The sequence below is a fragment of the Ammospiza caudacuta genome, chromosome 2 (genome assembly GCF_027887145.1).
Source record: "Ammospiza caudacuta isolate bAmmCau1 chromosome 2, bAmmCau1.pri, whole genome shotgun sequence".
NCBI classification, from domain to species: Eukaryota; Metazoa; Chordata; class Aves; order Passeriformes; family Passerellidae; genus Ammospiza; species Ammospiza caudacuta.
The window spans coordinates 115,046,166-115,073,470 of record NC_080594.1 but is presented as its reverse complement, the minus strand read 5'-3'; the positions used below and the strand labels follow the sequence as shown (position 1 = coordinate 115,073,470).

At 47.5% G+C, this 27,305-nt stretch overlaps 1 protein-coding gene across 1 annotated transcript; it reads left to right on the top strand.

Moving 5' to 3' along the window:
- The first annotated feature begins 765 nt into the window (after positions 1–765).
- DIPK2B (divergent protein kinase domain 2B) lies at positions 766–20,764 on the top strand. The gene is made up of 5 exons (XM_058825629.1): positions 766–1,098; positions 6,360–6,624; positions 15,893–16,066; positions 18,203–18,491; positions 19,701–20,764. Exons 1-5 carry the CDS (start codon positions 869–871, stop codon positions 20,042–20,044), a joined length of 1,302 nt encoding a protein of 433 aa, XP_058681612.1. The 5' UTR covers positions 766–868; the 3' UTR covers positions 20,045–20,764.
- Positions 20,765–27,305: the final 6,541 nt, after the last annotated feature.

The window sequence follows — 27,305 nt, the reverse complement described above, 5'->3', positions numbered from 1 at the left end:
AACAAGAACAGCTTTTGGTGTGATCACAGTAATCTCCAAGTCTATTTGAAATCTCTGACATTCTCCTGAGTTCACCCCCATCTCTTTCTCTAGCTTCTTTCCAGCGCCAGGACCATCAAGAAAAGACATTCCAAAGCACACAAGTCTTGCTGAAAACCTCATTTTCCAAGAGGGGCGTAGAGGTCAGGCTGCTCCATCAGCTGGGAGTTTTGGGAAAGCTGCAGGCTATCCCGATTTCTTTCTTTTTAGCAATCACTGCTGAACAATGCTGTCTTCAAGAAACAGAACAGTGATGATTCCACCTGACAGCCTTTCCAGAGAAGGGCCAAGGAAGCATCCAAGAAGTCACATCATGCACCACCACAAATCTCCAGGAATAAAGCAACAACAAAGGTCTGGCTTCTGGTAAAATGTGCATTTCTGCCATGCTACTACTCCTCCCAAATAAATTTTTTTACTAGGTGTCCCACGTCTGCCCTTTTCTCCAGCGACAGGATATCCTTCATTTGTCTGCACCAAGAGCAGATGAGCACTTCTTGGTGTTGTTTCCCAAGTCTGCTGATGGGAGGGTCAGCAGGGGCCAAAGCAGCTGCAACAAGGAGAGGAAAGACAACCATGGCAACCCAAGTTATCTGCATCCTCCATGTATTTCCTTCTCCCCACCCTACAGCATATCTTTCCCACCCAAACCTCAAGCCAATAGAGCCAGTGACCAGCTGGCAGGATGGGGACTGCAGCAGTGTCTCCTGCACCCAGAGTGTCCGGCTGCGTTTCGGGGCTCACCACTGCAGGCTGAAGTCACCAAAAAGAGACTGAAATCCTAGAGAGGGACAGCTTGCAAAAAGCAGAGAGCTCTCCACTACTGTAGATGGGGCTCTGGATATGCTGCCTTTGCTCCAGAGCTGCAGATCCATTGATGCTGCTCCTGGTTTTGGCTCTGGGCTGTAACCCCTCCACAGCAGCAGCAGCAGCAGCTTCTCCGTCTGTGCCCCACGTCAAACCCAGCTACAGCTTTGGCCGGACTTTCCTGGGACTTGATAAATGCAACGCCTGCATTGGGACATCCATATGCAAGAAGTTCTTTAAAGAAGAGATAAGGTCAGAAACTCAGCAGAGTAATTTTTAAAGCATACTGTATAGTAATTTCAAAGTTGCCTGTTAGAATTTCCAAGTGTTTTCATGAGCAACAATGCACCCAGTTGCCATTACAGCACTTAGTATTTTAATTAATGCCTGTAAGCTCATGCTTTGTCTTTTCTTTTAAAGCAATGCAAACGTGATCAGACTTCAGCCCTAAACTAAAACTTGAAAGCAGGAGTAAAAGGCACAGATTTCTGTCTAGAGAGGGGCTGTGAAAAATCTCAAAGCAGTGATGGGGGAAAGGAAGAAATCAGCCTGTTTAGATTTACTGGAAGTATTTTATTATGAGCAACTGACTAAAGGCAAAAGGGGTTTAGCTTTGTAAGCTCCCAAGAGAGTATGTTAACTACAAACATACAAACATGCTGTATAATTCTGTACCAGGTGCAACAACGTGAATGTGCAGAATTTCACGTTTTAACTAAGATCAAAAGGGATCTAAACCTGCCTGAGGCATGAGGACTTCTGCACATGAGGTTCCCCACACGCTTGGAAATAGCACGCAGCTAAATTACTGGTACATTTTGGGGAGATTTGTGTGAGAACTTGAAGGCAGAAATTGCATCTGCCTCGCTGTTGATGAGACACACACTGTCCAAGTGGTCATTGGACCAATCCAATCATTTTTAAGCTCAAAAGCAGAGCATATCTGATGACAGCAGGGAAAATGTTGCCACTTGAATTTGAGGAAAAAGTCAAAGGCAGTGCTTGGCAGAGGAAGGGTTTATTTGGTCTGATATGATTTATAGAGCCATATGCACTTTCTTTTATAGATATAAAAGCCTGGGGGAGAAGAAATTATTATAGTAAAATTGTATTTTTAATGCTATAATGTAAGTAGTATAGTATTAGACAAATCACCGTTTTTATCTTAAACTATCCTATAAAACGCTGCATAGTAAAACCATAATGGTTTGTCTGGGATGGACTTGTAATACCAGACATCCATCCTTGCACTGCTGCTGGAAAAAAGCAGCTTGTGGCTTTGCTGAGCCAGAGCACTCCTTGCTGTTGCACATTGGGGGTCCCATCCTTGTAACTTTGCCCTTTTGCTTTCCACGTGTACAGTGCCAGAGTGAGCAGTGAGTGAGGAGCACAGGGCTGAGTGCCCACTCCAGCCTGGATTCCCAAAATGAAATGAGTGAGGTGCACAGGGCTGAGTGCCCACTCCAGCCTGGATTCCCAAAATGAAATGAGTGAGGTGCACAGGGCTGAGTGCTGGGTTTCTCCCAGCCCAGCCTGGATTCCTAAAATGAAATGAGTGAGGTGCACAGTGCTCAGTGCTGGATTTCTCCCAGCCCAGCCTGGACTCCCAAAATGAAATGAGTGAGGTGCACAGGGCTGAGTGCTGGGTTTCTCCCAGCCCAGCCTGGGTTCCTGTCCCAAAATGCAGCGTGGATTTGCAATCAGCCCAGCAAGCTCAGCTGGCTGATGGGCTGGTGTGGGTCTGCAGGGGCCAGGGGTGCATCGAGGGTAGTGTCTGCTCTGCATTTTATTCCCTACAGCACCACAGGTGCCCCAGCCTGCTCCATCCCCGCTCACCTGTGCAGGGTTTTTAGGGAATTGCAGCCAGGTACAAAGCAGCTCCTTTTTGGTTACTCCCACCTGGCCACTGGGGAGGCTGGGGCCTTGCAGGTTCCCTCAGCCCTGCCAAAAACAGCAGCAGTGCCTCTGGCTGTGGGGCTCCAGCTGCACAGTGGGCTGTGGGAGGGAGGTGCTATGTGAGCCAAGGCAGGAGGGCCCCGTGCTGGATTTCCTCCAGGGGACAGCAGGAACGGGGTGCAGGCGCGCACAGGGTCCCTCTGGGCTCCAGGAGTGCAGAGCCACAAACATGTGGGAGCACAATTCTCCTGCCTCAGGGGACCCAGAGGGGCTCCCCAAGCCAGACACTTCTTTTTCTCTCCCACCAGCCCGCAGCTGGCTTCCCACACACGAGTGATAACGTGAAGTTCTGCTGTGAGGCTTTGGGAAGGGGAACTTAAAAATGTTCTCCTGAGCACTCACTCAGCTTCAGGCTTTCCTTTGCATGGGTAAAACTTCTTCTCCCACTTGATTTCTTGAAAAACGGGGATTATTTTTTTTATTTAGGGAAATTTTAGTGATGCTTGCACTCTTTGATCCACCCTCGTACCTTTTCACATGTTTGCAAAGGTGTATGGCACTTGGGTTTCTCTGTGCTAATTCACATTGGAACATGCTTCATTAATTCTCCATCGTTTCTGGGAGCTCTGACATGCATTCATAGGGAGAAGATGTGAGTTTTGTTCCCAGAACGGCTGGTGACTCATCTTGTGCTCTAATGCTCTATACTTCCCTTATCTTTGCCCAACTTTATCCATCTGTAAATGAGGACACCAAGCCTGTCTACCAACTGTACTGAGAGCAGAGTGCAGTGGAAGTTTTTTGTAAAATATCAGATTTTCAAAATACTGCAGAACTGAGCCAACCAAAGCTATTCAAAGACTTGTGCCAATGCTGGTCCTGAGCTTTGTCCAAAAATAATGGGAAAGAAAACTGAAAAAGCTGGAATGCTTCAATTAGAAGGGGATTCATAGGTTGTTTTGTTTTGTTTTAAGTCTTAGCTTACTTCTGAAATTCTAAATGCAAGCAAAATTATTTTGGCTGAAACAAAATACTTCATTTCATTCAGGAAATAAACAAAGGAAAACTAGTTTGGATTTCTTCAGCATTTAGTTCTGGGTTCATCTAAAATCTGTAATCTATGACTCACTTATTTGCATAGATTTTACTGAAGGTCTTAGAGGATTTGCTGGCCCTTAGCTAAAAAGCTCTGTACGAGAGGGAGCGGTTACAGCACAACTTGATGATGAATCCTGAAAGTATCCAGCAAATGTGCCAGGCCAGCACTGTGCTGCCCAGAAATGATGCCAAATACAGACTTGCTGCAGCCCATGGTGGGTTCCCAGGCCAGGGTGGTTCTCCCCCCAGAGATCTGCAGAGGGAATCACTCCATCCACCCTCAAATTAATGCTCAGCCCTGGATTTCACACATCCATGTGCTGCTTGCACACGGGAGGTGGCAATTTCCTGCTCTCTGCCTGATGTGAGTTCCCTTGAACACAAAAGCTTGAGTCAAGCCACAAGGCATATTTGTGCTTAACTTAAAAAAAATAAGAAGAGACAAAGAGAGGAAGAGAGAGAAAGAGAGAGAAGAAAGAAAGAGAGAAAGAGAGAAAGAGAGAAAGAGAGAAAGAGAGAAAGAGAGAAAGAGAGAAAGAGAGAGAGAGAAAGAAAGAAAGAAAGAAAGAAAGAAAGAAAGAAAGAAAGAAAGAAAGAAAGAAAGAAAGAAAGAAAGAAAGAAAGAAAGAAAGAAAGAAAGAAAGAAAGAAAGAAAGAAAGAAAGAAAGAAAGAAAGAAAGAAAGAAAGAAAGAAAGAAAGAAAAGAAAAAAGAAAAGAAAAGAAAAGAAAAGAAAAGAAAAGAAAAGAAAAGAAAAGAAAAGAAAAGAAAAGAAAAGAAAAGAGAAAAAGAAAGAAAGACCAGAGCCATCTCTTCCCAGTACGTGCCTGGCACGCTGTGCCCACTTTGCAGATTAGGCACTGGGAGGGGTCCTGATGCACAACAATCACAGTGAGGCACAGAAATTATTCTCTTTTCTTTAATTCTAGCTCAAAACCAGACCAAAACTAAAAAACCTAAACAAAACAACAACAAACCCACCAAAACAAAAACCCCAAACCCAAACAAAGTGTTTGTTATCATGTCAGGTGCTTTAATTGTAGGGAATCTTCAGTTTTGTACCAGGCAAAATGCCCAAGCAACTGAAAAGCTGGAATCAACCAACCTGTTCTCACAAGGTTTCCCCACTTCTAGCCATCCTCCATGGTAAATTTTTGGAAGGAGGCACATGGCAGGAGTTGAAAGCCAAAGCAGGGGAAGCACCAGGGTTTCACCCATCCTGGGCACCCAGAACTCAGCTGCACAGGGTCTGTGATGGGAAAGGGAGTTGGGTGCTGCCTTCAGGAGGGATCATCTGATCAGTTCATGATTGCAGATGGTGGCTCGTGTCACTGAGTCAGTTATTTGCCTGAAATCATAGAAAATTAATCCTCCCCAAATTTCTCTGTGCCAATTTCCCAAATGGAACTTGAAAGGAACGACCAGCTTCAGCTTTCAGATTTGTTAATGTCTTGTAAGCTGTCTGAAACTCCAGCTAGGCTAATCCTGCAGGGAACCTCTTGCCTCTCCTGTTTCACTTCTGAGCTGCCGACTTTAATTTAGGGTGAGATTAAATGAGGACGTGCGTTCCTACGCACTTCGACGAGGAGCTCAGGGCAGGAGGGTTCAGAGGCAGCGAGGGCAGGATGCTGGCCAAACCAAAGGTCAGAGTTGGGCCATTTTCCAAGAGCAGGTTACAGACATCCTCCCAGAGCAGGCACCGCGCTCCTCGGCTCCGGCGTGTGGGCAGGGCTGAGGGGGCTGCTGAAACAAAAAAGAATTACCCAATTACCCAGCCCATATGCTCCCCTCCTGTGCCTGTGGAGGGGGAGCAAATTAGTGCAAGATCTCCATGGCTACAGAGGTGCTGCACGCCCAGGGCACACGCACCCTGTCCCCCCATCACTCCCTGTATCCCCATCACACCCCAAACTCTGCTGCTATCAAGGAGGTCACTCATCCTGGCTGAAGAATAGTCAGGGATGTTGGGGGAGAAAATATAGGCAGGGATGTTAGGGGAGACAGGTAGACCCCTGCACGGACAAAAGCCACCACCTCAAAACAAGAGGTCATTTTGATATTCCCAAGTACATTTGTGGTTAGGTTTTAATATCAGGATGGACCTGCAAAGTGTCAAGTACTCCTTTTTTGGGACACTTTCTCTAGAAACAAGAAAATTTAAAAACACCAGGAATTCTTCATGAACCAAAACCTTGAAGCCCTCTCCCTTTCCTCCCTCCCTCTACCCAAAAGATCCAGTTTGGGTGTTTTACCCTTCCCTCCATGGCAGCATTCATGACAAGGGATGCTTGTCATTAGTGGGAAGCAAAGAAGGGCTTTTTTACCAAAGAACATTCCCTTAGCTGATGGTTTCAGCCTGCTTCCCCCGGGGCCACCCAGCCAGGGTGACAGAGCCTTTTCCAGGCAGTGTCAGGAATGCCCAGGGCCCAGCCTGGAGGAGCAGCTCAGCAGGGCAGGCGCTGTGTCCATCCGTGCGGTTTTTAACCCACTCTCCATGGGGCTCTCCCTTTGGTTTGGCAGGTTTGACACCTGGCTTTCTTCTCATTTAAAGCTGCCCCCCAGCTCCCTGCTCAGCTACTCCGGCAACTACACGGACGATGCCAAGAGCTGGCGGCTGGTGGACATCACCCGCCTGACCTCCAAGTACCAGCACGACCGGGCAGACAAGCGCATCTGCACCTCCCTGCTCGGGACCAGGAGCTGCAGCCTGGAGCGCGCCCTGCGCCGCACACAGCGCTTCCAGAAGTGGCTGAGGGCCAAGCGCCTCACGCCTGACCTGGTGCAGGTCTGTCTGGGGATTCTGATGCCCCAACACAGCTGGGGGAGCACGGGGGAGAGCAAGGCCCATGGGGTTTAGGGGTGTGAAAATGGTCTTGTGGGGATGTGGTTGTAACTCACGGGTTGGAGGGTGAGATTGGGTGGTGCGGGCGCTCGGCCGGGTCAGTGGCAATGGGGCAGCCTTGTGTGCCCCCAGCCAAGCCCATGTGACAAAGGGGAGAGGCAAAATGAAGCGTATCTGCACTTCCCTGCTCAGGACCAGGAGCTGCAGCCTGGAGCACACCCTGCGCCGCACACAGCGCTTCCAGAAATGGCCTCATGCCCGACCTGGTGCAGGTCTGTCTGGTGGCTCTGGTGCCCCATCACAGCTGGGGGAGCACAGGGGAGAGCAGGTCCTGTGGGGTTTAGGGGTGTGAAAATGGTCTTGTGGGATGTGGTTGTGATGCGCTGGTTGGAGGGTGAGATTGGGTGGTGGTGGGCACTCGGCATGGTCAGTGACAGTGGGGCAGCCTTGTGTGCCCCCAGTCAAGTCCATGTGACAAAAGGCAGAGGCAAGATGAAGCACATCTGCACCTCCCTGCTCAGGACCAGGAGCTGCAGCCTGGAGCGCGCCCTGCGCCGCACACAGCGCTTCCAGAAGTGGCTGAGGGCCAAGCGCCTCACGCCCGACCTGATGCAGGTCTGTCTGGGGGTTCTGGTGCCCCAACACAGCAGGGGAAGCACAGGGAGAGCAGCTCCTGTGGGGTTTAGAGTCTTGTGGGGATGTGGTTGTGACTCGCTGGTCGGAGGGTGAGATTGGGTGGTGGTGGGCGCTCGGCCTGGTCAGTGGCAATGGGGCAGCCTTGTGTGCCCCCAGCCAAGTCTATGGGACAAAGGAGTGTTGGAGCAACAGGGGGTAGCACAGTCAGGACGGGACAGAGATGAGAGATCTCTGCAGCCAGGTCAGGAACTTGGGGTTTATTGCAAAGGGCCTGGGGGCAGGGCCCTGCTGGGAGCTGCCAGCCACAGCTCAGAGCAGGCCCCAGAGAAGAGAGGGGCAGAGAGGATGAGAGGGTAAGAGCATAAAAGCATAAGAGAGTAAAAGGCAAGAGCTAAAAGGCAAGAGGTAAGAGAGCAAAGTTCCCGTTACAATACAATAAATCTTCTTCTGTGTTGAATATTCTGATTCTCACTAACCAATCTAGTACAAGATACAAATCCCATAGCATTTACATACAGCCTATAAGAATCATTACATTACCATACTGTGTTACATTTTAAAACCTAAAAATCTCCTCTTTGGGCCCCTTCTGCCAAGCTGGCAGGGTCTGCTCTGACCCTTGGAGCTGCCTGCAAGCAGAGGGTATTGTTTCATCAAAAGGGGATTACCTTCAGCCCAGCCACACCATTGTTTTCCAGTTGTTCAGCAACTAAGGGATCTCAAAGCCTGCTTTCATTTCAATCTCACCTATAGTTTCTATATTCTCAAAATCTTTTGCCAGGCAATCATATTTATAAGGCTTTCCTGTTTCATCTTCCCCAACAAAGGGGAGAGGCAAAGTGATGCCCTGAGGGGAGGAAAAGTGCCACAGTGGAAGGCCAAGCCCTGCCAGCCATAGGTAATGCCGTGGCACAGCCTGTGCAGGGCTGGGATGGGCTTGGCCCCAGCACCAACTCCTGGCTCCTTGAGCAGGTTGAAGATGAAGTCCTGTGCAAAGCCATAGCACCAGGTTGTAAGAGCCAAAATGAGAGATTTGGGACTCCATGCAGCTCTCCAAAATGCAGTTTATTCCATCCAAGAGGTTACAGCAGTCCAGGGTGGTGGGTGACAGAGCTGTGCCCAAAGCTGTCAGCTCCAGCTGCAGGCAGGCCTGGACACCCTTTGGTTTTGGTTACAATGCATTATATACTTTTCTTTGCTGAGCATCTTCATACAATAGAACCAATCTATACCTTAACTTTTATCTATAGCCTATCGTGACTACTATAATTACCATATTCATGTTACTGTTCTCCAATCACTAAAAGTTAGTACATTACAGTTTAAACTAGAAGTTGTTTTTCAGTTTTCTTGCAGTGGAAAATTCTAAGATGTTTTTTCTATTTGCAACATGGGCAGGCTTGTTTGCCTGTGCTATCTTTCTGCTTGGTAAAAACATCTTCTTGTTTGAGATGGATTTATCCTTTACTTTAAGTCACAAAACCCCTTCTAACTAACACATCCTTTGCCTCCTTGGTTATCCAGTAAGCCTGGCTCAGCAATACTTTTCTTCTATATCAAAACTTGTTTCCATCTCTATTCCTTCATCAGACTCTACATTTAAAAATCTTTCTGCTAAGCACACATATCTGTGAGACTTTATTGCCAACTTTCGTCCTTCCCAACACCAGGTGGCTTCAGGCACGGGGGTAACAACAGGCTGTGCACACAAATGTGGTAACAGCTCCAGTGGGGAGATTGCTGCCGTTTTATTTTTTTTCCTAATTTTCCATCATGTCTCAGCATTGTGGGGTTTGGGGATTTTTTCCATCATAAATTTGTACCCACAAGGGCAGCCAGTGCCTTGAAAGCAATTTTACTTTGGGCCAGGGGCCAAGTCAGTGTGGTTCTCTCTTGCTGGTGGCTGGCAGGACCAGGGGCATGGGCAGCCAGAGCCAAAGCCTTGATTACTCACCCTCCTGCCGTGCATAGCAAATGACCTCAGGCACAAGGAAGCACACTGCCCTTTCCCCACAGTCCTGGGGTGTCACAGGTGAAGCCAGGACAGGAGCACGGTGAGTGTGGGTCACACCACCAGGTAAATGGGCAGCCACAGCACAGGGCAACCCCCTCACCCCATCCAAACAGCACCAAAACATCACAATAACCCCTGGAAAGGGCAGGGGCCAGGGTGGGGCTTGGATATGCACTGAACCAGACCTGAGAGATAAAGGATTATTCAATTTTCTTCCCATTCCAAGAGAGAAGTGACTGTGAAAAGTGACTTCATTTATATTTGTATACAGGCAGCTGCTTCTGCAGCCACTGAGCTTTGGTGAATGCTAAAGCTATCCTGCTTTAGTTCTTCCTCTGCTGGAAGGAAGAGCTAAACTTACTCTTCCTCCTCTTCCCTGTGGAGCAGCAGCTTAGGAGAGAGAGAGAGGGAAGGAAGGATACACTGGGGTTATGCCTGGACTGCCCAAAAAGGACTCACCCAAATCCCTGCCAGTCCAGCACAGCAGGTCACCCTGAAGTCAGCACCCTCCACACCTGACAGAGAAAGGATTTTTGGAGCCAAGCTACACTGTACTTTGCTTAGTAACCTCGGGAGAGGCACTAGAGAGAGGGAATGGGTGTCACTTCCACCAGAGCATCCCTCACCTGAGCTGTGGGCAGGGACACCTCCTTAGGCTGTCAGGCAGCCCAGGCACTGCTGGGCACCCCTGTAGCCCCAGGCAGCACTGCAGGGCCTGCAGGAGGGCAGGTTGGGCTGCCACGTCCCCCAGCCTTGCTGGAGTGTCCCAGGTGTTTGTGCCAAACTCTGCTGTCCCCCTGCTCCCCAGCAGTGCTGAGGGAAAGGGAATGAATCCAGAGCTTAAAACTTCAATTTGCTGAGCTGGGTGAAAAAGTAACTGGAGAAATGTGGCTCTGTGGTATCTCAGACCTGCTGCAAAGCTAAATCATCAGCTGAGCACAAATCCTTCTCCTTAAAAGGCTCTTAATGTGGTACAGTTTTGCCTACCCTGTCGTCCCGGAGTCAGACATGCCAGCTGAGCTGGCAGGGCTGCACACAGGGGCACACACACATTTATGGATGCCCATGTGCACACACAGCGCCACCAGAGAGCCTGCTGGGGCACCCTGCCCTTGCACCTATCCAGTTTCTCCCAGGAATTCCCTGTGCAGGGGAATTCTCAGCAGCAGTGGGAGCTGAGCTGATGCCAGCTCCAGGGCACCTCTGAGTGAGCCCAGGGCCAGCCTGGGGGGACGTGCCCAGTGACAAACTCCCTGGGACATTGCATCAACCCCTTCTAGCAGCTTTGTAGTTGGAAAGGGCGTGGGAGGCTGCAGGGAGGCCCAGACCTTTGCACATCAGCCTCAGGATTGCTCTGGTCATGTTTTCACAGTCCTTTGGTTCTGTAAATCAATCCGAGGAAAAAAAATTGGAATTTAAATCCCTTCTAACAGCATATAGATTTGAATACACAGAGAAAAAATAGTGATCCAGAGACCCTGGGACTTCCTCATCACCAAATTTCTGCAACAATCCCTTTTTAAGATCAGGCATGTGCTCTGCAAAATGGCTTCTGGTCTCACACTGATCTTAATTAAAAAACTGTCAGTGGCAACAACATTTCAGTCATACTGTGTGTGTGTCTGTGAGTGAGACCCCATCCCAGCCCTGCTGTGTGGGGCACCACAGGTTACAGTGTGACCTCCCCAGCCCATCCAGCCCTACAGGGATGGGGATTCCCTTCCTCCCTGGCCATCCCAGGGTGGTTATTGGTAACTTTGTGCAGACATCTTTTCTGAAAAATCCTTTCCTTAGGATTTTTCCTCCTGAGAAGCTGGGAGGCCTCAGGAACAAAATGTAAACATTGATTATCTGCTGCTGTGGAATGCAACAGGTGGATTTTTGATTGGCCCGTGTTGCATGTTTGTAATCAATGGCCAATCACAGCCCAGCTGGCTTGGACAGAGAGCCCGAGCCACAAATCTGGAAAGGGCAGGAGCAAGGGTTATCATTCTTTGGTATTTTATTCTTAGCTAGCCTTCTGATGAAACCTTTTCTTCTATTCTTTTAGTATAGTTTTAATATAACATATATCATAAAATAATAATTCAAGCCTTCTGAAACATGGAGTCAGATCCTCATCTCTTCCCTCATCCTAAGACCCCTGTGAACACCATCACAGTAACCCAGCAGGAGCCACTGGAGAGGGGTTTTTGGGGCTCCCATTTGTCTCTGCAAGTACTTACCTAAAGAACTGCTCTCATGGCTCTGTACTCCCACTCTCCCTCTTCTCAGAGGTGTTAACAGAGCACCTCTCCCAAGGCCTGACAGGATGCCCAGGCTGTTTCTCAGAGCTGCAGTCACACAGCACTGCTTGTTCTCCCTCCCCTGCAGTTTATCCTGTGCAGCAGCACTGGGGGAAGCTCATGGGCCCAGGTAATTCTGTCTGATGGACAGAGCACCATGACAAACCACAACGTGCTTGAATCACAATGACAGACCATGAAGTGATGTTTTTCCACTTTACACTGCCTACCCTGCCTGACCCAGCCAGCAGCTGAGCCGCCCGCCACAGCGATTATTGCGCCAGCCACAAGGAAAATCTTTACTGGATGCAGCAAAGTCTTCAGTCTTAAAATCCAGCCTGCCTCAGAGATGAGCAGGATTTGGCTGGGGCTCAGCCTGCTCAGCAGCCCCAGACACACACAGCTTCACCAGGAGCTCATCCCCTCAAACCACTCTGGGTGCTTGCCTGCTGGAGGGGTGACAAAGCAGGTTGGTTTCAGCACAGGTCACCCACAGGAAAAATTTACAGCCCTGCCTACAAAGCACAGCCTGGAAAATGCTGAAAGCAGACAGAGGGAAGCAGTACCAAGGTGAAAATCCAGCATTTGCAGATGGATTGTCTAGGATGGACTGTTTGAGACTACTGACCAGCAATTATTGACCAGCAACTACTGACCAGCAACTACTGACCAACAACTACTGACCAGCAGCTGCTGACCAGCATGTCATCCTGCCCACAGCAGAAGCACCAGCACCCTGGTTATGAGTCCAGTCCACATCTCTTCTTGCTGCACAGGGCCAGCAGCTCATTCACATGTCCAGTTGTCTATCCTAGGGAAGGATGGACACGCTGGGGCTCCCAGAGCCACCTCCTAGACCTGCCACCTCTTTGACCCAGTGCCTCATCATCAGACTTCCATAACCCTGCTGGCAGTGGGGATGAGTTTCTCAGAGCATTCTTACCTTCTTTCTTTTGGGAGTTAAGGAAACCCTTGGATTCACATTACCAGGAGCTGTAGGTGCTTTGACCCCTACATCCAAGTGTTTCCTCCTGGAACCCATCCTAAACCTGGTAGTTTGGTGAAGCTGGACCCCAGTAGTGGCTCATGGGGCAGGAGGCAGCTGTGATCCTGGTCTGGGCCGTCTCTCCTTGGGCTGTCTGAAAAGAAAACAGAGCAAGAAATCTTCCACAAGTTGTCTTTACATCCAAGTGAATTCTGGGTGTGTCTGTGCTATATATGCATAAACTCATGGAGTTTAAAATGCATCCTGTACTGTGTAATAGGGTTTAAGAACTCTCAGCTGAGTGGGGTAGGCTTTGCAGGAACTACTCACTATCACATATAGAAATGTGGGTATTTAATCAAAGTAAATAAGAAGCTTTCCACATCAATCACGAACAATACATCAGGCTGTCTGTCAGGTCTTATTCTCTGGGGTGATAAGTCACTGCAAAGGACTTAAGATATTCTCAGATAAATCTGTATCTCCAGTGTTTCGAGTGTGTGTTCCTCACATTTTTCTTCCGTTGACAGTTTTTGTCTGACAGTTTTACAACTGCAGCTCCTTTTCTGCTGTAGAGATGTTTCCATCAGCCTGCAGGAAGGTGAGACCCCTCTCCACTGAAACAATCAAGCAGGTGCTGAGCTTTATGCTGGTGACTCTCTCTGCTGAAACCAAAAGGCCCCATTGCCCAGTTTTTGTGGGTTGGGGCTTCATTGAACTGTAGCTGCACCAATGTTTGATGCAAAAATGTCAGCACCCAGCCCTACTCCTCTGGTCCCACTCCTCCCTGGAACAGTTCCTCAGGAAATCAGCAGCCATGAGCACCACAGGCAGCACGTGCCCACATTTACATTGAGGATGAGTTCTGACCTCAGAAAAACCCTGATTACACCATCCATGCCTTCTCTGCCACTGTGATTTATGCTCCCACTGTGTACTCTTCAGGGCCTCAGCCTTTGCGTTTCAGACTCCTGGAAGCAGCAAGGCTTTCTAACTTTGGCTGCAAATATTTGCATGCACACAGAGCTGCAAGAGACTTTCTCCACCATTTATCTCTTACTTTACACGGCTTTTTCTGCTCATTTTTTATCACTTCTCCTCCAAAGGGAAAGTGACAGAGTCAGCCACAATGTTCCTGCAAGTGCTGCAAGACAGAAATCCATAACCTTCCTTCCCCTTGCTCCTCTTCTGTGGTTTTACATAATTAATTGAGAAAAAATTTTCCTCATAAGGCTACACCAGAGGAGAGGAGTGTATGAAGGCTTGCAGCAGGAACTGAGTAGAATTATTTTTGGCACATGTTTTTTTTTTCTTTTTGGGAAGGAAGGTTTTTTGGTTTTCATAAAACAACATTTCAGTTGTGGTTGAGTTTCTCAGGTAGTTTTGACCAGTTGTTGGCATTTTGGACTTGTTTTGTGCAACTGATGGCCAAGGAAGGAGTGGTTGGAGTATCACTGAGGCAAACAGGGATGCAGAGGAAGAGACGTGGGACATCTAATTCCCCCCTTTCCTCCTCCAACTGGGAAAGTGTGCTACTCATCCTTTCCATGTTCCTTCATGTCTTTGTCACGGCTGGGTGGTTCAGGGTTTTGTGCCAAATGAACAGCTCGCACAGGAGGGGCTGGAAGGAGCTACCCCAGAGCTGCCACGTGGGCTGGGGAGATGCTGCGTCACATCTTTACTCCCAGCGTGCAGCCTGAGCTCCACCTCCCCTTCCTCTGAAGCACATCTCCCAGCCATCAGGTTATAAACGAAACTCAAAAGAGCAAATTTGGCAAATGGAATAATTTTTAATAAAGAGGCTGAAAAAACCTGATTCCCTTCCCCAGCAGAGGCATGTCAGGGCAGTGATTCTGTGCCATTGTGGGCAACCCTCCATACATAAACTCTCCTTGGCTATTAAGGAAGACTAGCTGAAAAATAAAAAAAGGCCATTTTTGACTATGAAGGTATAATTTTCTATGCTGTTTATCCCAGCCATAGATTGCTCATGCAATTTTACGAGCCAAACCTCCAAATCTGAAGGGTGAAATACAGTGATAATTGACTCCATTAGCCCAACGTTTCTCTATTTGTTGCTGCTATTTACAAAAAATAAACACAGGCTATTTGGTTTTGATAGTTAATGCATGAGTTTATCAGAGAGAGAACATATCCTGTGCTTATACTCACACATAATGTTTATTTACATTTTTAAAGCATGTTTACTGACCTTAGCAAATAGTATTTCCAAGAAAGCTGCTCTCAGGTTAAGCAAATAACGAAGTGATCCGAAGATTATTTAACGAGGGAAGTGACTCACTGCTGTAACAACTGGAGGGCCTCCACCAGGAATGCCAGGGCTGGAAACCCAGGCAGAGGGAAGAGTCCCATGGTGTGGAGTGATGTGGTGCTGTGCAGCTGGGGGAATATGAGGTTTGCAGTGCCCAGCAATGAGGGCCATTCTTGAAACCTGAGTTGGGAAATGGCATTTTTGGGTGGCACAGGTCCTCTCCTGGGAAGGGTGAGATGCCCTGTGTGCCCACACCCTTCAGAGCTGTGCTGCAGCAAGCAGGGGCACAGTGGGCAGAGCACAGAGGTGTGTGAACACCCCAGCATGACCGAAATGTTGCTCTCGGGGGTCTCTGTGGTCAGGATGACCCTGAGATGTCTCAGAGACTCTCTTTTCCCAGCTTGGCAACTGAAGAAGGAGTCAAGATTCTTCTGTTCTGGTTTTCAAGGCTGTTTATTTTCTGTTATCTATAATATTCTTTTCCTGGCCTGCTGAGGTTCATTCAGCAGGTCAGTCCGTGGCACACTGCCCACCTTCAGGATGGTGTTGTCTTTTTATACTATAAACTACATGTACTTTATTTACAATAACTTCCCAATACCTATCACCGAAGTTAGACGGTCCATCTCTACTCTAAACCAATCCAAAAGTGCCACCATCACACAGAAGATGGAGGCTAGGAAGAAGAAGAAAGAAGGACAAGGCACACCCAAATTTCTCCATCTTGGCCTCTGAACCCCCATTCCAAAACTACCAAAATTCCACATTTTCACCCTGTGATAAATTCAGTATCGTTCTACTCAAACTCTTGTGGCTTGTAACTCCTCACACAAAGTTGGCAATTGTTTTTTCCACGGGCTAAAATCAAAGGCACAGGTGTTCTTGACCCCATGCCAATGTCTCCAAGCCCCCTGTCAGGGTCTCAGGTCCTCCAGGGCAGAGGAATTTCCCGGGTTCTGACACATGGCAGTGTCTAGGGCTGGAATCAGAGCTCCCTGCTGGGTTTTCCCTTCTCCCAGGGCCTGTCCAGCCCCTTGCTGCGCTGCCCGTCCCAGCGGCTCCTGGACAGGATCGTGCGGCGCTACGCCGAGGTGCCCGACGCTGGCAGCATCTACATGGATCACCTCACAGACAGGGACAAGCTGCGCCTGCTCTACACCCTGGCAGTCAACTCACACCCCATCCTCTTACAGGTAATGTGCCAGCCTGAAACACCACCTCACAGCCCCTTGCATGAGATGTGTGCCGGGCTCAGTGGCAGAGGAGTCCCAGCCCCAGCCCTTGTCAGCTCCTTGGCCTTCAAAAAGTGTTTTTTCTTCTATGGAGTTGGGGGGCTGAAGCCTGGCAGGCTCATGAGGTGCTCCCTGCACTCCCAGTCTGTGAAGCTGGGGAGAGATAGGGAACCCCAGGTGTGTTATTGCACTGGAGCGCTGTGAAATCCAGGGTTTTACACATCCCCAACACTTCAAAGTGTTAGGTTTGCATTACTAATGCATTACATAAAATCACAGCCTGTTTCTGGGAGAGAAAGAGTTTTCCATTTGTGTTTTCCATTTGCCTGCTGCTGGTAACTGGCTCTGGGTTCCAAACCCCTGGGTTTGAAGGTGGTGATCTGGGAGGCCTCACGCCCTTCCCCTGGACCCATTCTGACCTGCCTGGCATGCAGCTCCTCTCTTTCCTTATGTGTCCAAGGGAGAACCCTCACCTTTCCCCATCCCACCTTTAGTCCTCACTGCTGGTTCCTGCAACCCTTCATGATTCCACAAAGAAAAGATGGCAGTGGCAGCATCATCCATCCCTGGCCCAAGGCCACTCTGGACTCAGCATCTCACAGGGCTCTGTGTGGTCCCAGGGAAGGGAAATGGTGCTGAGAGGCTCCTGGGGTCATTCAGCCACCCCAGTTATGGATCACTGGGACATGAAGCTGTGGCCCTTAGCAGCCTGAAGACACAGGAACACAACTTGATGAGATGAGAATAATATACCAAAGAGAAAAAGCTAGATTTTTGCACAGTTGCCCAGAATGCCTTCACAGCAGAAGGGAGAAGTAACCTTAAACATGAAGCTGGATGAGTTCATACTGGCTTGGCAGGGTCTGAGGTGCTGGGGTCTGAGGTGCTGGGGACACAGATGAGCTTTAATGCAAATGACAGAAAGCCTTGTGCTGGCATAGCTCAGCAGTCACACGGTTTGGCACGAGCTGCAGGGATGCAGGAGCCCAGCCCAGGTGTCTCCACTGGAGCAAACACCCACCACTTCTGCCCCTGAGACTGCAAAGTCTCTTACAAATGAGCCTGGCAGTTCTCACCAATTAGCAAAAACTGCTTTAGCCTTACCTCAACTCCAAGCTGTGACTTCATCTGTTCAGTGCTCATGAGGGACCCATCAAAGACACCTAAATTTAGCTGTTCTGTGGCTAAAATTTTCATGAATCTGAAAACTATTATTATCTTGGACTTTCCACTTAGTCTGTCTTACAGAATAAGTCCCAAAATACCAGATTCTTCCTCTGTTACAAAAAAGAACCATAAGAAAAAGAAAAAAAGCATCCTAACTCCTCCAGGATGGGGTAGTAAGTACTTTTCCCAGCTGGATGGGCGAGGAAGGATTGCAGGGTGGTTTAAGAACCAAACCACAACCTCTCAGAATCTCTGCTTGTCAGAGTGACCCTGAGATATGTACAAGCTTCTTTTTCCCAGCCCGGCAGTCAAAGAAGGAGTCAGGAATTTTCTGTTCTTGTTCTCAAGCTTGTTTATTGTTTTTTATCTATAACATTTGTTCTCTGACCCGCTGCAGATCTGTTCAGCAGGTTGAGCTGAGGCACACTGACCGCCTCAGAAGCAGTGTTGTCTTTTTATATAAAACTACATGTACATTATTTACCATAACTTCCCAATACCCATCATCTGTATTAGACATTGAGCTTCTATTCTGAACCAATCTAAAAGCGCCAACATCACCCAGAAGATGGAGGCTAGGAAGAAGAAGGAAAAAGGACAAGGCACGCCCAAAGTCCTCCATCCTAGGACCCCAAGCCCTCATTCTAAAAACCACAAAAATCTATTTATCACTCTTGTGATAAATTCACTATCATTCCACTTAAACTTTCTTGACTTGTAGTTCTTCATATAAAGGTTGGTAATTGTTTATTCCAAGGGCTAAATCAAAGGCACAGGGGTCTTGGGGCTCGAGTCCTCCAGGGCAGCCAGAGGAATTTCCTGGGTTCCAACAACAGCCCTGCTGCTTGGAGCCAGAAAGGGCACTCTGAGAGGGAGGTGGCTCCATGAACAGAGGGCAGGGGTGATCCCCCATTGCTGTGCTTGCCACAGATCTTCCCTGACGTGGAGGGCTGGCCCTTCCCGCGGTACCTGGGCTCCTGCGGGCGCCTGCTGGTCAGCGCCAGCACCCGGCCCCTGCGCGACTTCTTCGGCGCGGCGCCCGAGGTGGCCGCCGACCTGGCGCTGCAGCTCCTGGCCGTGCTACGCTCCATGGCCAACAACGACCTCAACTACTTCTTCTACTTCACCCACGTGGACGCTGGCACCTTCGGCGTTTTCAGCAACGGGCATCTGTTCATCCGCGATGCCAGCACGCTGGGCGTCATCGACAAGGAGGAAGGTACTCAGCGGGGTCCAGGCCACGCATCTGTCACGGGAGGGCTCGGGAGGCAGGGCAGACAAATCTTTTCCCTTCTGCCCTTGGCTCTACTGCTGCCTTTTTGTTTTATTTTGGTTTTTTTGGGGTTTGTTTTGTTTGAATCTTATTTAATTAACCAAACACTCCTTGCTAAATTAAATGATGAGAAGTTCACGGAGGCACTCACCATCAGCAGCTCCTGCCATCCTGGCTCTCAGTTGGGAAGGCGACGGGTGTTGTGTTTGTGCAGTTGGTGATTTGGTGGCCACTCTGTAGCTGGCAGCAGCTTTCAGAGTGCATGGTGTGCCCAATGCTCCCATTTGAAGCCTTCCTTTTCAAACTTTTGCCACACAAATGTCAATATTTGCCACCAGAAATTTTGTAGTTTTGTTTGTACTCAGTAGTGGATAAAATTAGACCATTCTTACCTGCATTTATCACATTGACTAATAATGGTTATTATTATTTATAACAATATATATTATTGTTATATATATATTTATAACAAATATATATATTTTAATAACAAAATCTCCCTTTTTGTCACTTTTACATAAAATCAAGGGTTAGTATTCAATTTTCACAGGTTACATTGGTCTACTCCTGCAAGTAGAGCTAGTCAAAGACTATTCATCCAATAATTTAACAGTTTCATTTTGAATATTCAGATTTTCAAAAGGCTTTTCTTCAGCTCACACATTCAGCTGAGTATTCAGAATATTCAGAAGCAGCTGTCAGAAAATTTTCCACTGGATTTCCTTTTCTTATCCCAGCAGCTATGACTGTTAACTTGACTTCAGCCAGATGAGCTGTTGTTTCAATGTAATGATTTTGGTTAACATGGAAAAAATTACAGCTCTGGCTATTTGTGGCAGTTTTTTGTAGGAGCTCCACATTTTAGAACTGTGCTCCAGTTCTCATTTTTTTCTGCATCAGCTTGACTCGACAGACTCATTTCCAGCTCCTCTGACAGGCAGCTCTGAAGAGCTCTGTCATTCAGAAAAATATACATATTTCAAAAGCAAGAAAATTGGCACACACACAGCTTCAGCATCGAGTAATTTGCAGGGAAAGGTGGCCACATCCTTTAGACAGTAACAAACCTCATGTTAACACAGAGGCACAGCTATCTCTGGCTGCCCAGCAGCTCACCATGCTGCTTCTAACAAGCGGTTTAATTGTCCCCAACAGGGAGCCAGCTGATCGATGGCCAACAGGAGTACAGAGACATCTTCAGCTGCCTGACCGCGGACTGCCAGTCTGCCTTAGTGTCCTGTGACTCCATCAGGGACCAGCACAGCCTCGTCATGGTGTGCCAGGACCTCCTTCCCAAGCTGCTGTCGGGGAAGTTCCAGCCCCCCGTGCAGGAGAGCATCGACGCCTTCCTGCAGCGCTGCGCCCGCGGCCTCGGCGACGACGACGGTGGTGCCAGAGAGGCCATGGCGGAGCTGGCAGGGATCCTGAAACCTCTGCGCTCCTGTGACTCCCGCTTCGCCTACCGCTACCCCGACTGCAGATACAGTGACAAATACTGACACTGGGGCTGGGCCGGGCAGGGGCTGGGGCAGCGTCAGCCTCCTCCCAGAGTGGGAAGGAGAAAAAAAAAAATCTGGGAAATTTAGTGACTACAAGACAATGGACAGGGATGACATCAGGTGCAGTGCAAAGAAACAAAAGAGGCCGAAACTAACTACACAGATGTTGCAAAAGCAGGGGGAAAATCAGGGAGGAAGACACAACTTGGAGGGGAAGATACGAAGGACGTGGCATGTATACTTAAAAAAAAAAAAGAAGAAAAATTGTAGGTGATATGAAAGCCATCAAAAGGCAAGGCATGCTATAAAGTGCAGGGACATGCACCAAAGCTTGCCCAATTGATCCCCATTGAAATCGCAAGATTTCGTTTCCCATCCCAAAAGGAAATTTTCCAGGGTGGCTGGAAAGAGCTGCCCCAAATCTGGGGTGTTCTCGGTGTAAGAGGGAGCAGAGTGCACATGGGATTTATTATTCATCTGCTAGAGATGCATTTGTTACATGGGATATAGACGTGGTGTATGGTTTAGACATGGTTTATGGATTATTAATGTTGTCATGACTGACAAGGGGCCACAGCATTAATAAATCTCATTCACGTGTTTTGGCCTTGGAAGAGTTTCCCATGCCATTTGTTGAAAAACAGGATGCTTTTTTTGTTGAAAGGCAGGATGCTCACAACCAGCTAGATAGAGGATCTTTATTGCCAAGAAACTCTTTCTGATGGAGATGATATATAAATAATATGGGATGGATGGATGGATGGATGGATGGATGGATGGATGGATGGATGGATGGATGGTGGAGGGATGGATGGATGGATGGATGGATGGATGGATGGATGGATGGATGGATGGATGGATTTAAGACTTTCCCTGTGGCTATTTTTAATGTGCTAAGAATCACAGATAAATGGAACGACCAGATCAGTTCTGTACAATCACCAATCACATCTCACTTTTATAAAATATTTTAATTTTATTACTCTGGTGACACACAGAACAGCAAGACACAATCAAAAGCATTAAAAAGCTGAAAGGTTCCATGTCTCTTGGGACTTAATTTCTCTAATCGCCAAATATAATTGCTTCTAGTCTTTCCCAAGTCAATGGACAGTAATCAGAGACTAATACAGGACTTTGGTTTAAGGTGAGGAAAAAACTCCAGTCTGGGATGGGATTGTTCAGCACATATTTTCACATTATTCTCTCTAAAATGGAGGAACCATTTGCACAAAACCATTCAAATGGGAAAATTAAAATTACCTTAAGAGGAGAAGGAACACAGGCAGAGGATGAGACATTAATTTACACTGAGCCTGACAAGGTCTGCCAAACACTCAATACTCCAGTGTGGGTGCTGGGGCACCCCCCAAGAACTGGGGACATCTAAGTTTGACCAGCCAGAGCTACAGCAATCCTCATCCCTTTGCCTTCCAGAGGAGGAAGTGGTAAGACAGTCCCCAAAGGAGTGAGTCAGGGACTTAAAATTTGGGGTAGTTCTGGAAACATTTCACAGCAATTGTCAAACCAGGGCTAGATGCAGGTGCCTCATTTTGCAGAAGATGGTTGCAAAAGTGGCAAAACATAACTTTTTTCATCCAGAATCTGTCAGTCCCCCTCATGTGAGCTCCCTGTGAGGTGTCAGAAGCCCACACCAAACCTTCCCACATGTGTGGGGGTCAGATAGACATCACCTGGGCTTGGGGCTTTCTCCTGGGATCCAGGCATGCAGGAATCACTGAAAAAATTTGACAGCTAAGTGAGAAACGAGGCTCTCTGGATCATCCACAAGAATTTTCATCATGGAAAGAGTCTTCTTCTAGCTATGGTTAAAAAAAAATGTTAAAAATGTAAAGGCAGAAAAAGATGTGAGTGCATTTGCATTGCCAGTGGTTGTTCTGGCTTGTGTTGCACAGAGAGGGAATGAAAATCCAGATTTTGTGTTGGCTGTGAGGGGCTCTGTGCACAGAGAGCATCCAGCCTGGGGTTCCAGGCAGGGATGGGTGAAGGCTGATGGAACAGGTTGGGCATCCAAAACCCCACACAAACGTCGGACACGGGGGAAATCTGACTCAGGACAATTATTTTGCCTTTCTTCCTGGCGTAAAGTATCCAAGTGCACCTTTTACCTCTCAAGACGTAGAAACATTGGAAATAATTTGTAGGCAGGTTTAGCTGCAGGCCCAGATGGTCAGACAGCAAAGAGGTTTAAATATACAGCCTCAGCCACTGCAGCCCTCTTTCCTGCTTCCAGTCTATTTCTACATCATGGCTCTCTTCCAGAAGGAAAAACATGCCCTTCCCTGAGAGGCACAAGGCTGTCTAACAACCTGCTTCCATCAGTTTTTCTTGAATATGTCTGCATCTCCAATCTCTTGGGGAGTGGGTTTACCTGAGAGCTGGGTGTTAGCTCTGGGCCCTTTTTACTGCAGAGATTATCCCACACTGTGCTGGAAACATGCAGAAAACACAGAGAGGATGTGTGTGCTCAGCAGAGAATGCCAGGAGCAACCCCAGATCCCTCAGGACCAGCCCAGAATTGGGCAAAAGGACAGAGAAGTGTCCCACAGGCCCTGGTTACTCACAGCCCGAAGGAGATGGGGGTAAAACTCTTCAGAAACACAAAAGTTTTACTTTGCTGCTTGGACTCATTTTGCAAGGCTGCAGCAGAAGCCTTGAGACACGTAGCATCTATTTTTACAGGGCTTGATTCAAAGTTGTTAAAGCTGAGAGGAGTCTCCCCACTGCTTTTAATAGACTTTGATACGAATTTAAATGGAAAAAAAACCACTCATGATTAAAAAAAAAAACAAAATTGTGGATTTACAAATTATTAAAGCATTGGGAGCTGTGTTCTCCACCAGTTTCTTTGCAGGCATTGATTGCAAAGGCCAGGCTCATGTAAAACTGTGACTAACAAACCAGCCATAAAATCAGTCCATGGCTCAGAGAACAATAATTTTCCTAAACTAAATCTCATTTCCCTGTATTTCCCTGGCCTCCTTTCTTTTTTTTTTTTTTTTCAGAATTGCCAATTTTTACTTTTAATATTTTCCTTTTTCTTGGCAGTCAAACTCTGGAATCAGTGCCCACCCTGTCTGCCAGCTTCAGTCAAGTCTTCAAATCCTAGTGGGCCAAACTCCAAAAGGATGTGAAATTAACTTATAAATGGCAATTATTTAAAACCTAATCCTTCCCAAAAGAACTCTCAAGCAATTTTTTCCTCTCTGTGTTCGAGTTATTTCTGTCGGTGGCTTTGTTTGAGCCTTTGCAAACTGTTCCTGGTAACAACTTCAGCTGTTTCCACAGCAGAACAAGAATGGCAGGAGAGATCTTCCACCAATCTCCCAGGCAGCCTCAGCACCTCCTTTTTCTCTGTGGGTAGTTTGCAGCTGCCTTTATGCCCAGCTGCTTCTCAGGTGTCTCTCTTAGTGCCACATATTTTTAGAGTTTTCATGTCAAGAGGTTTGTAAAACTGTGGTTTTGGCCTTACTTTGACTTTCAGTGTGTTTTGACACTGTGATTTCTCAGGGGGTGTTGAAGATTGCAATGCAAGATGTTTTCAACTACCATGTGTATGGCAGATTACCTTTGTCAAGTGGGCAGTTACTTTATCTCTCTCTTTGAGTGACCACATTCACTCCTGCCTTGGGAGGGGACATCTGCTGATAACAGCTATTGAATGTCACTGCATGGCTGATAAGAACTACAGCATCCCATTGGGAGATGTGAGCCCAGAGGGAGGAGCCAAGCATTCCTACCCAGATATAATCCAGAGGTTTTGAGACACCAGCATGGCTTTCTCCACGGGATTCCCCAGAGGAACAGCAGCTGCCTCTTCTTCCACTGGATCCTCAGAGGAAGAATACATCCTTCTCTACAGGATCCCTTTGCTCCAGCAGAACCACCCCTGACACTGCAGGAGGGCTGCAGCCACATTTCCAATGGGACTGCCACCAACACCCTGACCCACAGGGTGTCAGGTTGTGTTCTGACTCTGTCAGTGTTGTTCTAGTGTACTGCATTGTTTATTTTGTCCTTTATTTTTTCCTTCCCTATTAAAGAACTGTTATTTCCTGCTCCCATATTTTTGCCTGAGAGCCCCTTAATTTAAAATTTATAGCAATTCAGAGGGGTGGGGAGGGTTTACATTCTCCGTTTCAGGGGAGGCTCCAGCTTTCCTCAGCAGACTCCTGTCTTTCCCAACCAAGGCAGGGGGTTGAGAGGATGCTACACATTCTGGGGCTGGAGATGCAGATTTCCCACTCCATTGCTTTTGTGGGTGATAACTTCTTGCCACACTTTGTGCACACTTCGCACAGGCACACACACACGCGTGCACACAAACACACAAACACACACACACATCCCCTTCCCTGCCAGCTCCCAGCTTCCCTTTTGGCATTTTGGAGAACCTGGGACGCCCACTCAGCAGCTCCAGTCCACAGGAGCAGCCAGTCAAGCACATTTCATGCATCTTTCCAGCAAGCTCAGCCAGCATCAGTTGTTTGCAGGTGCTTTTTATTTGCTTTCTGGTTTGCTGAGACTTTAGGATGCACTTGGGTCCCATTTGCCAATTACTCTCTACAACCAGGTGCTCTAGATGCTTTATTGCTAATTCTTCCTCAGCTTCTCCCATCATCCCATGAATCTGGAAGGGAGAGCTTGAACAAAAATATGGAGTGTCATGAGATGTTATGAAATCACAAGAAGCAGCTCTGTGGTGCTCTGAATTGGCTCACTAAGACACATTAATTTGATTAATGGGTGAGTCTGTCTGCTACTGTACCCTCTGTTCCCCTAATTCAGTGCTGAAAGGAGCTTGGTGACCATCCTGAAACTACAAAAACACAAACAGGAATTTCAGGGGAAGGAAAATGAAATGAAACAGCTACTCCAGGCTGGGGGGCTGGGAGAGGCATGCACCGTTTCTACCTTATGGATTACAGAGTATGGGCTGTGGCAGACAACTTTTATGAAAAATCCTTTCCTTAGGATTTTTCCTCCTGAGAAGCTGGGAGGCCTCAGGAACAAAATGTAAACAATGATTATCTGCTGCTGTGGAATGCAACAGGTGCATCTGTGATTGGTCTCAATTGGTTGTTTCTAATTAATGGCCAATCACAGTCAGCTGGCTCAGACTCTCTGTCCAGGACAGAAGCTTTTGTTATCATTCTTTCTTTTTCTATTCTTAGCCAGCCTTCTGATGAAATCCTTTCTTCTATTCTTTTAGTATTGTTTTAATGTAATATATATCATGAAATAATAAATCAGCCTTCTGAAACATGGAGTCAGATCCTCGTCTCTTCCCTCACCCTCAGACCCCTGTGAACACTGTCACAATGGGCAGACTCATCTGCTCTCCTCCACAGGGTGATGGTCTCAGCCTCAGTGAGGACAGTGGGGTTTCAGGGTGACCTGAACAACTGGTAAGAGACCCCAAGGAAGGGTGAAGATGATCCAAAAGTCCAGAAAAAAATGAAGAGGAAATAAAAGACAGGTGGAAAACTAGGGAGGGAAACTAGGAAAACAAAGATCTTCAAACAGTTTTGTTTCAGTCATAGCTTTACTTGCATCATTCCACCTTTCTGCTCTTCCACAAAACCCCACAATATCTATTCCTTGCAACACGCAGTGTAAATGACAATAGTTAGTCTAGAACAAACTTTTCAGGTGTTTGAAGAGCAAGAACACACCAGCCTGCTCCCTGGGGAAATGCAGGTTTTATAGAAGCAGCTTGTCAGGTTTTCCAGAGCTCCAGTACAACTCAGCAAGGATGCACAGAGCTCCAGCCCTCGCCTTACACAGTTCATTTGCTACATTGCATGCAAAGATAGCTCTTTAGACTTAACACCCACAAAAATGTCATGCAAGGTTCAGCATATTATGTGTTTGAAAAGGACCTTGTCAGTCACACAAGAGGTTTTTTTTCCCCTTTTCAAAATTTAAACATTCATTTGGATAAGGGCTTGTCAGATTCATTCCTCTAGTGATGCCTGAAAATAGTGGGTTTTCTTGCTTTGAAAAAAAATTATCAAGACACTTGGAATAATTCAGGCACTGAAACCTCCCTCTGTTCACATTCTTGGTGCAGAAAAAGTAAGAGAGAAAATCACCTCTGGGTGTTCACTCTGCTCTGGCTGCAACAGCTGTAAACATTTACTCATTTTTTTTTCCTCAACACCTGAAGATGAAGATGGAGAAAATAAAAGTGCCATTCTCTGTTTGCACTATTTCTACAGAGCAGAACAAAGCAGGGATTTGTGTACAGTTCAGGCACTGCTAAGGACAAGAGGAGGAGGGTGCTGGCACAATGATGGTGCTGGGGGCAAGTGCTGGGATTGAACACCTCTGCACCCACTCAGGGCACTGGCACCATTTCAGGCACCCCTGAAAGGAGCCCCTGCATCAGTGCTGGTGTTTCAAAATGGAAATCCCTTCAGCAGGTGGAGAAGGGATGGGAACAATTGTCCAGATTTCAGGAAATCAGTTTGTTATCCCTTCCTGTTTCCACTCACAGCACTGCTTGTTCTGCCTGTCCCTTTCCACCAGGCAGATTCATTCCTCTAGTGATGCCTGAAAATAGTGGGGCTTAGAGGCTCCCATGGGCTGCCTTTGTTGGTGCACAGGACCAAACCTCCCAGGTGTCTGAGGAGCAGGGCCAGAGGTGATGGGGGCTTTCCATCAAATGGCTGCATTGACTGGGGACAAACATTGGCAGGAGTTTTTGTCTACAAGGTGTGAAAGAAAAAACCAAACCTGCAGGAAACGCTCTTGTTGCATTCTGTGAGTAAAATGACCAGAAAAACCTATAAAACCCCAGGTGCTGACTTGTTCTTTCAAAGTGCTCAGGGAAAGGCTCCCCAAAGTCAAGTCAAGCAGTTTGAGTTTTATTCCAGCAGGAGTTCTGGGGTTACCAACCCCAGGGAAGGGCTGGCTGAACTTTATGGTTGCACATCCCCCAGCAGGGCTGTCTAAAAATACAGCTTTGGCATGACTGCAGCATGGCAAGTGCAGCAAGATAAAATTACTGGGGAAGGAGGGCAGGAAAAAGGAGCTTCTGAATGGAGGACAGGAGTACAAATATGACCTTGAGGTGCCACCAAAAAAATGTCTGTATTTATAAAAAAAAAATGAAATCCCTCAGCGCTGGTAGATGAAAGAGGAAGTATAAAAGGTCAAAAAGCAGGGAAAAAACAGGACTTTTCTAACTGAATCAGAGCCTTCAAAGACTGTCATTCCCAGAGGTGTCCACGTTCAT

Bases quoted from the DNA above. Each gene is read 5' to 3' on its own strand.
- DIPK2B (XM_058825629.1), top strand. From the start codon at position 869: ATGGGGCTCTGGATATGCTGCCTTTGCTCCAGAGCTGCAGATCCATTG. The intron at 1,099-6,359 runs GTCAGAAACTCA...TTGGTTTGGCAG, and splicing joins TTCTTTAAAGAAGAGATAAG to GTTTGACACCTGGCTTTCTT. The intron at 16,067-18,202 runs GTAATGTGCCAG...TGCTTGCCACAG, and splicing joins CACACCCCATCCTCTTACAG to ATCTTCCCTGACGTGGAGGG.